The sequence below is a fragment of the Macadamia integrifolia genome, unplaced genomic scaffold (assembly GCF_013358625.1).
Source record: "Macadamia integrifolia cultivar HAES 741 unplaced genomic scaffold, SCU_Mint_v3 scaffold2795, whole genome shotgun sequence".
In the NCBI taxonomy this organism is placed as follows: Eukaryota; Viridiplantae; Streptophyta; class Magnoliopsida; order Proteales; family Proteaceae; genus Macadamia; species Macadamia integrifolia.
The window spans coordinates 27430-40426 of record NW_024868968.1 but is presented as its reverse complement, the minus strand read 5'-3'; the positions used below and the strand labels follow the sequence as shown (position 1 = coordinate 40426).

Here is a 12997-nt window from a genome sequence, read left to right as displayed (position 1 = left end):
AACAGAGTCTTCTCCAAATTTTCTATATTTGGCTGAACCAATGGTTCAGTTGAGTAAATTCCCTGTTTTATTTTTTAATAAATTGGGATATTCGGTGGAGTTTATCCATAATATTTGTCAGGAAAGGTTGTCTAACCTGTGGATAATTTGGAAACGTGGTCTAAGTCACCCTTCCATTGTCTCAATGTCGGAACAACAGCTCTCTATTGAGGTCGACTGGTAGGGGAAAAAAATGCTTCTGTCCTTTATTCATGCCAGTTGCTGGTAGGGGAAAAAAAATGCTTCTGTCCTTTATTCATGCCAATTGCTTTAAAATTGAGCGTAGAGATTTGTGGTCGGAATTGGCGGCTATTACAGTAGCTTCTCTCCCTCTGCTTGTTGTTGGTGATTTTAATGCGACGCTGTTGTCTAATGAGAAAAAAGGTCCAAGGAAGTTTAATGTTGGATTGGCAGCAGAGTTCCAAGCAATGGTGGATTCTTGTATGCTCATTTCTACCCCTTCACAGAGTAAAAAGTATACTTGGTCAAATAATCGTAGAAGGGGTAATGTCATGGCTGCTCTGGATAGAAGCTTTCATAATGAGTTATGGATTGATGAATTCAAAAATATTTCTCAGAGAGTAATACACTGCACTGCATCTGATCACACTCCCATCTTGATCCATTCTAATGTGATCCAAAAGCCTAGCAACATTCTGTTTCGATTTCATAATTTTTGGATGGAAGATGATAGTTTTCAGTCGGTGGTGAAGCAAGCCTGGTCTCATCATGTGGGTGGCTGCCCCATCTACATTTTGGCGTAGAAATTGAAGGTGGTGAAAGGGGTGCTAAAAGCTTGGGCTAAAGAAAGATTTCCTAATCTAAATGAGGAAGTGAATAAAGCTACTTTAGGTTTATGCAAACGGAGAGAGCTTTGGTCGGAGTTAGGTTTGGTGGTGAATCCAAATCTACCCTGGTCGGTGATAGGTGATTTCAATGCTACCCTTCTTTCCAACGAGAAAAGGGGTCCAAGGAGATTTAATGCAAAATCAGCAGCTGATTTTCAATCTATGGTGGATACTTGTCTTTTGATACAAGTACCCTCGCAAGGTAAGATGTTTACCTAGACTAACAATCGCCGGCGAGGTAATGTAGCTGCTGTTCTCGACCGAAGTTTCTGCAACAGTAAATGGTTGGATATGTTTAAAAGTACTCTTCAAAGGGTCCTGTTAAGGTCATCCTCTGATCATGCTCCCATTTTAGTTGTGTCAGATTCGATCGCCCGACCAGGTAACATTCCTTTTAGATTTAATAATTTTTGGATGGAGCATGATCTTTTTGATAATGTAATTCAAGATGTGTGGAACCAGGAAATATCTGGAAATCCAATTTTTATTCTTTCTCAGAAATTGAAGCGTGTTAAGCTGTTTATCAAGCCTTGGGGAAGAAAAAATTTTCCCAATATTGATAACGAAGTCAAAAAAGCTTCTGATCACCTAAATTCTGTTCATCAAGAAATTGAGGCTGCAGGGATGTCAGATGATCTTTTTGGTCGCGAGGCTGATGCCAAAACAGCGCTGTTGAAAGCTACCCAGCTGCAGGATAATCTATGGGCTCAAAAAGCTAAGTTGAGGTGGATGAAAGATGGGGACAAAAATTCAAAGTTCTTTCATCTATCAGTGAAAATGCGAAGGGCTCGAAATCAAATCCGTACTTTGCAGAATGCTGATGGGGAGTGGATGAATGACCAGCAACAATTATCTTCATATATTGTCAATTATTATGAGGAATTCCACAGATTATCTGTTACTTCTCCTCACCTGGAGCTGCTGGATTGCATTCCATGCATTATTTCGGACGATGATGCTCTTTATTTGGAGGCTGAACCATCTTTAGAGGAAATAAAAAAAGCTGTTTGGGAATTAGACCCAGATAGTTCCCCGGGACCTGATGGCTTCTCAGGGAATTTTTTTAGGCGGGTATGGAGTATTGTTGAGGTTGATTTTTGCAAGGCTGTTTTGCACTTTTTCAGATGGGGAATCCTTCCAAAGGGTGTTAATAATTTTTTTCTCACTCTTATCCCTAAGGTGGTGGGGGCTACTTCTCTTGACAAGTATAGGCCAATTTGCATGGGAAATTATTTTTGCAAGGTATTATCAAAAATTGTGGCAAGTAGAGTTGCAATTTTACTGCCAAAGCTGATTTCGGAGGAACAAGGGGCGTTCCAAAAGGGGAAGATAATATCAGAAAACATTAGCCTTGCTTCAGAATTGGCAAATCTGATGCATTCCACAGTTAGGGGAGGTGGGATGGGGCTCAAGGTTGATGTACAAAAAGCCTACGATTCTCTATCCTGGGAATTTCTATTTGCTGTCCTTGGGAAGTTTGGTTTTCCTAGGAAATGGATTTCTTGGATTCAAGGAATTCTTTCATCCTCAAGGATTTCGGTTCTAATAAATGGAGGTCCAGAGGGTTTTTTTGGTGTGGGTCGTGGTCTTCGTCAAGGCGATCCGTTATCTCCCATTTTGTTTATTTTAGCTGAGGAAGTGCTCTGTAGAGGATTAAATAAATTGGCCTTGGAAGGATCAATCAAGTCGCTGCCAGGTCCAAGAGGTACCTGCACTCCAACTCACCTATTATTCGCGGACGATATTTTCATCTTCATGAATGCGTCGGCGAAATATGTTAAAAATTTGCATTTATTTTTATCAAAGTATCAGGACTTCTCTGGACAACATTTTAATCTCGACAAGAGCAAAGCTTTCTTTGGGAAGGTTGCCCCTCACAGGAAACAATTCATCAGTAACTTATTGGGAATTCAGGCCTCCAAATTCCCTACTAGGTATTTGGGTGTGGAAATCTTCAAGGGAAGAGTGAAGAAAAATCATCTTTTACCTTTGATGGATAAGATTAAATGCAGATTGGCTGCCTGGAAAGGGAAGCTCCTCTCGATGGCTGGTAGGGTGGAGTTGGTTCGATCAGTAATCTCGAGTATTCCTATCCATAATTTTGCAGTTTATTGGTGGCCCCAGTCCATTATTAAAACTGTAGAGCGGTGGATGAGAAATTTTATCTGGTCGGGTCAAATGGAGGTGGGGAAAAAAATTGTGATAAATTGGGAGAACACTTGTAAGCCCAAGGATGAGGGCGGTTTGGGTATCAGAAAACTGAGAGAGGTTAATAAAGCTTGTTTATGCAAGCTCGCCTGGCAGATTAAACATGAAGACAATATTATGAGTAAATTTTTTAGAGCAAGATTTGTTCAAAAAGATGGCTCTCTCAGGAAGGGATATAAATCTTCCTCCATTTTGCCGGGGCTGAAAAGGGTGTGGAAATTCGTGTCGGACATGGAAAGATGGACAGTGGGAAATGGGGAAAAAATCATGTTTTGGACAGATAAATGGTTAGAAAATTCTTCCCTGGCGGAGTCTTCTAAGTTGGAGCAGGAAATGTTCATAGGGAGGACTATGCGACTGGCAGATCTTAATCGAAATGGTGAGTGGTCTTTTCCAAATGTTTCTTCGAAATTTCTTGCTGAGACCTTTGAGAAGGCAAAAATAATTTCTTTATCGTCTATGGAGGATATATGTCATTGGAAGTTGTCAAATTCTGGGGCATTCTCTTTGCGATCAGCGTGGGAGGAGATAAGGGGGAAAAATCAGAAATTCCCTTGGTTTTCTATTTTATGGAAATCCAAGATTCAGCCTCGTCAAGCTGTGTTTGGTTGGAGGCTTGCTCATAATCGGTTACCCACGGATGAGGAGGTGCGCAGAAGGGGTGTGATGATGCCTTCTAGGTGCATTTTGTGTAGTAACGCAGAAGAATCTATCTCTCATTTATTCATTCATTGTGAGTACACCCAATCTCTGTGGAACTCTTTTTGTGATTTATTCGGTATCAGGTGGCAGCCCCTTGATAGAATGGGGGATTTTTTAGCATGGTGGAAACGGAAAGGGAAGAATTTTACTTTTTCAACTGTGTGGCTTTGTGGCTTTATTTTGATCCCATATGCTGTCTGGATGGAGAGAAATGCTAGATATCATGATGGTCCAGCTCTTCATTATAAACATATTTTTGCTCGAGTGAAAGGAGAAATTTGTATGATTTCTAGTGTATATCTTGGGAAACCCCTTTCCATCCCGGATCTGATATGTGCTAGAAGAATAGGAATTCCTCGGGTAACAAGAACTCGTAGAGAAATTATTGAAGTTCGATGGTGTCTCCCATTTCCAGGATGGATTAAGCTAAACACTGATGGATGCTCCTTGGGTAATCCAGGGAAGGCTGGAGCAGGCGGAATTTTCAGAAACGAGAAGGGGGACAACCTTTTGAACTACAGAGAATATGTCGGTATCAGAACAAATTTTGAAGCGGAATTTTTGGCAGTGATCGCTGGTCTTGAACAAGCAAAGATAAATGGTTTTCAGCATCTTTGGATTGAATGCGATTCTACGGCTGTGGTAATCCTTCTTTCTAAAGGTTTAGTCCCATGGTTTGCTCTACAACGATGGAGGAGTCTGTTATCTTTCCTGAATTCAATAAATTGGAAGGTGACGCATTGTTACCGGGAGGCAAATGTGATTGCTGATTTTTTGGCAAAGTCATCAGCGAGATTTGAAGTGTCGTATCCAGTGGAAGCTTGGCCTCGGTTGGTTTCAATGGAATTGGAACTGGATGCTAACCAGCGTCCAAGATATCGATTTATGAACTTATAGATTTTTATTCAGACTAAGATTTAAGGGGGCCTTTCCTGCTGATGGCAATGCCGAAGGTGGGGCTGGTCAAATTTTATCTTAGTCAAATTCTTGTATGATGGTGGTGACATTTTTTTTTTTTTTTTCCTTTTATATTGGGATGTACATTTTATATTCCTTCTTAATACAATGAATCTTTAGCGAAAAAAAAAAAGAATAAAGCTACTTTAGAGCTAAAAAGAGTGCAGGATATTATTGAGGCTTCAGGAATGTCGGATGCTCTCTTTAATGAAGAAGCTGATGCAAAAACAGCCCTTTTAAATGCTCGTAAGTTGCAAGAAAAACTGTGGTCTGAGAAGGCTAAATTAAGATGGTTGAAGGAAGGCGATTGGAACACAAAATTCTTTCATCTTTCAGTGAAGATTAGAAGATCAAGAAATCAGATTAGTATGTTACATCGTGAAGATGGTTCTTGGATTTCTGATCAATTAAAGTTGGCCAACTATATTGTGGATTTTTACAAGAATTTTCACTCTAAAATTCCTGTACAACCACACTATGAGTTACTTGACCAAATTCCGACAATCATTTCTAATGACAATAATGCTTTCTCGGATGCTGTTCCCTCAAGGGAAGAAATTAAGTTGGAGATCTGGGATCTGGATGCGGACAGCTCTCCAGGCCCTGACGGCTTTCCAGGTCAATTTTTCAGAAGTTGTTGGGATATTGTGGAAAGTGATTTTTGTAGGGCTGTTTTCTCATTATTTTTAGTAGGAAAAATTCCTAAGGGGGTAAATAATTGTTTCCTAACCCTTATCCCTAAAGCTGATGGTGTATCTTCTTTGGATAAGTTTCATCCCATATGTATGGGAAATTTTTTCGGCAAAGTATTGTCCAAAATTGCTACTTCCAGGTTAACTCTCTTTCTCCCAAGATTAATCTCAAAAGAACAGGGTGCCTTCTAGAGGGGTAAAATTATTTCAGTAAATATAAGCATTGCTTCAGAGTTGGCAAACCTGATGCACTCATCCGTTCAAGGTGGAGGTATGGGTCTAAAGCTAGATGTTCTAGGATTGATTTTGGTCCCCACCATTTATCTTTCCAGAAATTTGCCAAATTACCATTCCCAATAATCCATCTCTCGTTATCCTTCACAAAGTCCCACATTTTTCTAACTCCCATAGAAATCGAGGAAGGGCGGCATCCCTTATTGAAGAGACCCTCCTTATTAACAAATCAAGCTCTAAGGAAAGCGCAAACTCATAATGTGACACATGTGTGGATAGAATCAGACTCGGCGTCTGTGGTGTCTGCGATTCAAAAAAAGGCAGATCCCCTGGTTTGCTCTCCAAAAATGGATTTCTTTTCTTCATTACTTGGAATCCATTTCTTGGAAAATAACTCACTGCTTTCGGGAAGCTAACCCCATTGCAGATTTTCTAGCTAAAAAGGCCTCTAAATTTGGCTTGTCTGAGATTTCAGTGGAATTTCCTAATCGCATTGTAGCAGAGCTTGTGAATGATGGTGCGAATATGCATAGATTTAGATTTGGCTAGGATGCTCGCTTGCTTTCTCTGCTGATGGCCTTGCCGAAGGTGGAGACAGCAAGTTGGGCCAGTGGCGTCAGTTGTATTTTTTTTTCTCTCCTATTTGGATGTTTTTCCCTTCTTAATAAATTACCCTTTTACAAAAAAAAAAAAAAAAAAAAAAAAAGAAGTCCAGGTGGAGAGACTTGAGCCATGGACTTCTCAGGTGTATGGATTCCGCCAAAAAGTTATCTATGAGGATAACATTGAGCGTTGTGGTTTTTATAAGCGAGTTGGCCATCTGTTGTCCAATTGTAAGCAGAAGAAAATGGAGGATGAGAGACAAAGGGCGACAGAAAATTCTACAAAAATTCCTGGAGCAACATATGTTGAAGATGGAGTCAACACGGCTGTGGTTGACTCGGTGGAAGAGTTTCCTAATAGGAGGCAATCTCCTTAGCCGATTGTGCCTAATCCCATATCAAATCCAATATTTCAAAATTCAAATAATCCAAACGAAGGGGGGAATATCCAAATATTTTTGGAATCTTCCATTTAAAGCCCGATTGAAGAAGGAAAGGATATGGGTTTGGATTGTGAATCCGACCCAAACCCAGAAGTGATTCTGACCCAAATAGAGGACCAGGTCCAATTAGGCGAGGAAGAGAACAGGTCAGTGGGCGACATCTCCCTTCCCGTGGCAAGGTACCCCTCTCGAACGAGAACGCAAGGAGGAAATCAGGGCTTACGGCTTGATGGTGCAGAGACATCTCGTGCTCAGCGAGCAAGAGTGGAATTTGGGATGGATCATGTTGTCTCCTCGTTACCAGAGGTGGATTGCTTGAGGGGTGTGATCTCAGATGTGCATTCGGAAGTGATGATGGTGGATAAAGTGGCGGTGTCTCATGAAAAGGAAGCAACTGGTCTGGGCATGGGTGGTAAGCAGAAGAAGAAAACAATAGGTCAGGCCAAGAAGTCTGACAAACGTCATGCTTCCAAACAGTGATCAATGCGGGTCATGTTTTGGAATATAAGGGGGATAAGGAAGGCTAAAGGAATTGGTGCCATACGCTTGATATTGAAGGAGCATTCTCCAAACGTGGTGTGCTTGGCTGAACCGATGGTACAGGTATGTAAATTTCCTGGTCTTATGTTCAGTAAGATGGGGTATGAGGTGGATTTTATTCATAATGAAAGGGTAGAGAAAGTCCCTATTTTATGGGTGATTTGGAAATTTGGGCTCAAGCGTCCAGTGGTTGCTGCATTATCTGAGCAGCATATATCAGTAGTCTTTGACTGGAATGGGAAAAATGTGGGATTATCCTTTGTTCATGCAAGCTCTTTTAAAATAATTCGTCGTAGCTTGTGGTTAGAATTGGAGCTCCAGGTGAATGCGCAGATTCCCTAGTAAGTCATTGGAGATTTCAATGCTACTCTGGTCTCTCATAAAAAAAGAATCCCTGATGCTTTTAATCTTGGATTGGCAGTGGAATTCCAAGCCATGATAGATGCATGCTTACTGCTTTCTATTCCTTCTCAAGGAAAAAAGTATACATGGTCTAACAATAGAAGGAGGGGCAATGAGGCAGCAGTTCTTGATCACAGTTTCTGTACTAAGAAATGGTTGGACAAATTTCAGTATGTGAAGCAACGAGTTCTCCTGACCTCTGTCTCTGATCATGCTCCGTTATTAATTACTTCTGGTGATATCCCAAAACCTCAAAATATCCCTTTTCGTTTTCATTGCTTTTGGATGGAAAATGAAAGGTTTGTTCCAAAGGTTGGGAAGGCTTGGAATATTCAGATTGGAGGTGACCCTATATATGTGCTTGCTCAAAAATTAAAGACAGTAAAGGAGAAGCTTAGAGCCTGGGCTAGGTCTATTTTCCCGAATCTGAATGATGCAGTGGAAAAGGCTAAGCTGAACCTTAAAAATGTTCAGGGCATGATAGAGGTGGATGGAATGTCTGATGAATTATTTAATAAGGAGGCCGATGCTAAGACTGCCCTGCTGAAAGCTGGCCAGATGCAGGAAAAGTTATGGTCAGAGAAGGCAAAACTCAGATGGATGAAGGAAGCTCAGATGGATGAAGGAAGAAGATTGTAATTCAAAATTCTTTCACTTGTCTGTCAAGATGAGGAGAGTAAAAATTCAGATCACCTCTTTAAAAAAGGAGGATGGCACATGGGTTTCAGATCAACAGGGAGTAGCGTCCTATGTTTCTGATTATTTCCAGAAGTTTCATGAGGCTTCTCCGATTGTACATCACAATGAGCTATTAGATGTTATCCCCAGGGTGCTAAATGAGGAAGATATTGAAGGTTTGGAAAAGGTTCCAAGTAGGGAAGAGATAAAACAAGTAGTCTGGGATTTGGACCTTGCAAGCTCGCCTGGCCTTGACGGATTTCTAGGTAGCTTTTTTAGAAAATGCTAGGAGATAGTGGAGACAGACTTTTACAGGGCTATCAAGCATTTCTTCGTGGATGGTCGGTTACCTAAGGTTATAAATGATTTTTTTATTTCTCTGAATCCTAAAGTTTAGGGTGCAAGCTCCTCAGATAGATTTCTCCTAATTTGTATGGAAAACTTCTATTGTAAGGTTTTATCAAAAATTATGGCCTCCAGGCTAATTGATATGCTGCCCAGATTAATTTCTGAAGAACAGGGAGCCTTTCAGAAGGGAAAGATTATCTCTACGAATATCAGTTTAGTCTCTGAATTATCAAATTTGATGCATTCAACGGTTAGAGGAGGAGGAATGGGTTTGAAGTTGGATGTGCAGAAGGCATATGATTCCCTGGCTTGGGAATTCCTATTTCCCATGCTAAAAAAGTCTGGCTTTTCGGAGGTCTGGATTTCTTGGATTCATCATCTCTTGATTTCTTCTAGAATTTCAATCTTGGTGAATGGTGGTCCAGTGGGTTTTTTTGAGGTCGGAAGAGGTCTACGGCAAGGCGATCCCTTATCTCCAATATTATTCATCCTGTCGGAGGAGGTTCTCTGTAGAGGCTTAAGGCAGATGGTGTGTGATGCTCAAATCAAAGCCCTGCTAAGTCCTAGAGGTGTGTCCACTCCATCTCATTTAATATTTGCTGACGATATTTTTATTTTTATGAACGCTTCGGCTACATATGTGAAGAATCTTCAGTCTTTTCTAGTAAAGTATCAGGCATTCTCTGGCAAGAACTTTAATCTAGAAAAAAGTAGCTTATTTTTTGGTAAGGTGGCCCCTCACAGGAAGCAGTTCATAAGTAATATTTTGGGAATTCAGTCAGCTAGAATGCCGACAAAGTATTTAGGTGTTGAGCTCTTCAAGGGGAGAGTAAGAAAACTCCATATGTTACCAATGATTGGATAAAATAAAGAAAAGGTTGGTAGGGTGGAAAGGGAAAATTCTCTCTATGGCGGGAAGGGTGGAGCTGGTGAGATTGGTGATCTCAAGTATCCCAATTCATAATTTTGGGATTTATTGATGGCCTGAGAGCTCAATAAAATTGGTGGAAAAGTGGATGCGTAACTTCATATGGTCAGGAGATTTGGAGACAAGGAAGAAGACTGTTGTAAAATGGGATGATGTGTGTAAGCCTTTAAGGGAAGGTGGTATAGGCATAAGGAAGCTGCGTGATGTCAATTTTGCGTGTTAATGTAAACTCACTTGGCAGATTAAGCATGAGAAATCTTTAATGAGTAATTTCTTCCGTGCTCGATTTCTGAAAGCAGATGGCTCGTTGAAATCTAGTCACATCTCTTCATCAGTGTAGCCAGGTCTCAAGAAGGTTTGGAGGTGGATGAAATATTATGAGCAGTGGACAGTTGGTAATGGCCGGAAGATAAATTTCTGGAGAGATAGCTGGTTGCGAAGTAAATCCATTGAAGAGCTATTTGGTTTGCAGGAGGATCTTTGTAGTACATTACAAGCGAAGGTCTCTGACTTTATTATCCAAGGTGAGTGGAACTTTCCCAGAGTGGAGTCTGATAGTCTTAACAGTATATTTGCTCAAGCAAAAACGATTTCAATCTCTGCCGCTGAAGATAGTTGCAATTTGGAGCTATCCTCATCTGGAATTTTTATAATTAAAACTGCTTGGAAAAATGTGAGAAGGGAGTCGCCTAAGGTGGGTTGGTTTTATTTGATATGGAAAGTGCATCTTCAGCCTCGGCAAGCTGTTTTTGGATGGAGAATGATGAAAAACAAATTACCAACTGATGATGCTGTCAAAAAACAAGGGGTTTACTTGCCTTTGCAATGTAACCTATGTGGGCGGGCAGAGGAATCATTTATTCATTCTTTCTATGAGTGTTCTTTTGCAATTTCTCTGTGGAAAAAATTCTGTAATTGTTTTGGGATGGTGAGGCCGATTTTTGAAGGGCTTGACAGCCTTATTGCTTAGTGGAAGGTGCAGGCAAAGATGACAAACTTCAAGGGGGTGTGGCTGAAGGGGTTCGTCTTGATTCCTTATTTTATTTGGCTGGAAAGGAACCATAGATGGTACAATGGTGAAAACAAATCAGTTGATGTTGTTTTTGGCTACCTAAGACGTAAAATTAGTGATCAAGCTTTGGTGCACATAGGGGCACCTATCTCTATTGTGGATTTGGTAAATGCAAGATGGCTAGGATTTGCAGGGCTGATAAATAGCCCAAGGGAAATATATGAGATATATTGGAACCCCCTTCAGGTGGGTTGGTTAAAGTTAAACACGGATGGTTGCTCAATAAGCAACCCAGGGAAGTCAGGAGCAGGGGGTGTTTTCAGAAATGAAAAGGCCGAAGTGGTTGCAAATTTCAGAAGTTTCTTGGGTGTGAGATCAAACTTTGAGGTGGAGTTCTTGGTGCTTTCGATTGTGTTAGAAATTGCTAATCAGATGAATGTGAACCAGTTGTGGATTGAGTGTGATTCAGCCGTCGTTGTGATTCTTTTTCTAAAAAGAAAACCTCCCTGGGTTGCCCACAAAAAATGGATAAATATTTTATCTTTCTTGGAAGAGGCTGAATGGAAGATAACCCATTGCTATTGGGAAGCTAATTCAGTTGCTGACTTTCTATTGAAATCAGCTGCTCGGTTTGAAGTTTCTTCGCCAGTTTCAAATTGGCCGCTTCCGGTTCAGATGGACTTAGACATGGATGCTTCTCGTCGTCCAAGAGCGAGAATGTGCTAGGTCTTTTGATTTTTATGTTTTTTTGGTTGAGTAGTGTGGGTGTCTTGTCCTGCTGATGGCAATGCCGAAGGTGGAACATGTTCATCCCCTACTCTTCCAGGTGTGAGTTTGGGCGTTCTAGCCCTTCTCATTTGATGTACTATATCTGTATTCTTTCTTTTTCTATTTTTCATTTTAATATACATGATCTTTTAGTGAAAAAAACAAGTGTGAGTGAAAGAACTTCGTATTTCTCTGAACTGCTGCCACCACAGCACCTGAGTCTAATTCAATCCATACACCTCTTGCCCTTAGTGCATTGGCCATCAGAATCCCTTCCATGACCACCTCAAATTCATCCTTGTAAATTTTTTTTGTACCCAAAAACATACTGAAGGAGTCATAAACCTGCCCCTCACTATCTCGAGTGATTCCCCCTGCACCTGCTCTTCCTGGATTTCCCAAGGAGCTCCCATCAACATTGATTTTAATCCATTCTCGCTGAGGCTTGCACCAATGGACTTCCAAAGGGAGATAGGAGATCATGTAATCCATAGGGATACCCAGTCTTCTGCAACAAATAATATCAGAAGGAGCCTTCACCTCCCCTTTTGAACGGCCAAGCCATAGAGCAAGCTCTCGACGCACAAATTCAAAGATTTTCCAATCAGGTCTAGCTGCTGCCTCGTGAGATCTTCTATTTCTTTCCAACCAAATATTTTCTGCAAGTATTGAGAAACCCATGAGCCAATGATTTTTCAGGTTTAGAATTCTGGCCTTACCTTTCCACCACATAATCAAGCCTTCAATCGACTGATGATATTGCCATCCAACTCCAAAACAGTCTGCAAACTCCATCCAAACCGAAGTCAAGAAAACTTACTTCTTCATATTTGAAGAGAATGCTTTCCTCCATCATGGGTGCAGCCTCCAATGGCTGCCAATGTCTGCTTTGGTAATCTCATGAACTAAACTGACCCCTATTTTTTATGTATACTCTCTCTCTTCATGACATAAAGTTCCATCACGTCATATTTTGATTGCACACACACCAAGGCCTTGGCTTGGTGGTTTGTGGTGCTCAATGGAGTACTTGTCGGAGGGTTGGTCACTTGATCAACTCCTCTCAAGTGCATCGGTGCTTGATTTGCTCCAATTTCCTTGCTTTCCAAGAAATGTGACCTTGGGCCCCTATTGACTCCTCTATGAGATTGTACTTGGCCCCCATGTGGGTCTACTATGTAATGACCAATAAGCCCTTGAACTTGAAAAATAAAATAAATAAATAAAAATTAATTTTGACTGCGCATACATATTTATTGTTGACCTTATACATTTGTTCCTTCTCCTTTGACTCTCCTTTTTGTTTAGGGTGACCACGCCAATGCGTTCCAAAACTTTGTGAACACTTTCGCAGCTTTGTCGACTACCGGTACAACCATAGCCAACATAGTGAACATATGTTGATGGACACATTAAATAAATTGCCAGCTCCAAGATTGAGTTTTAGAGGCATTTTGTTGTTGAAATGGTTCTCTATGTTATATCCTGGATCTTGTCGCAATTTTTGAAAGCATTGGAAGAGTAGTTGTAGATGAAAAAACCAAAAAACAAATATAAAAAAGGTCATATACAGAACTATGTAAGCAGTTGAGAACT

At 40.7% G+C, this 12997-nt stretch overlaps 1 protein-coding gene across 1 annotated transcript; it reads left to right on the top strand.

The window, feature by feature from the left end:
• The first annotated feature begins 251 nt into the window (after positions 1-251).
• On the top strand, positions 252-4694 carry LOC122067264. The gene is made up of 4 exons (XM_042631100.1): positions 252-620; positions 1350-3034; positions 3230-3775; positions 3881-4694. The coding sequence occupies exons 1-4, from the start codon at positions 252-254 to the stop codon at positions 4692-4694; spliced, it is 3414 nt and encodes a 1137-aa protein (XP_042487034.1).
• The last annotated feature ends 8303 nt before the right edge of the window (positions 4695-12997 follow it).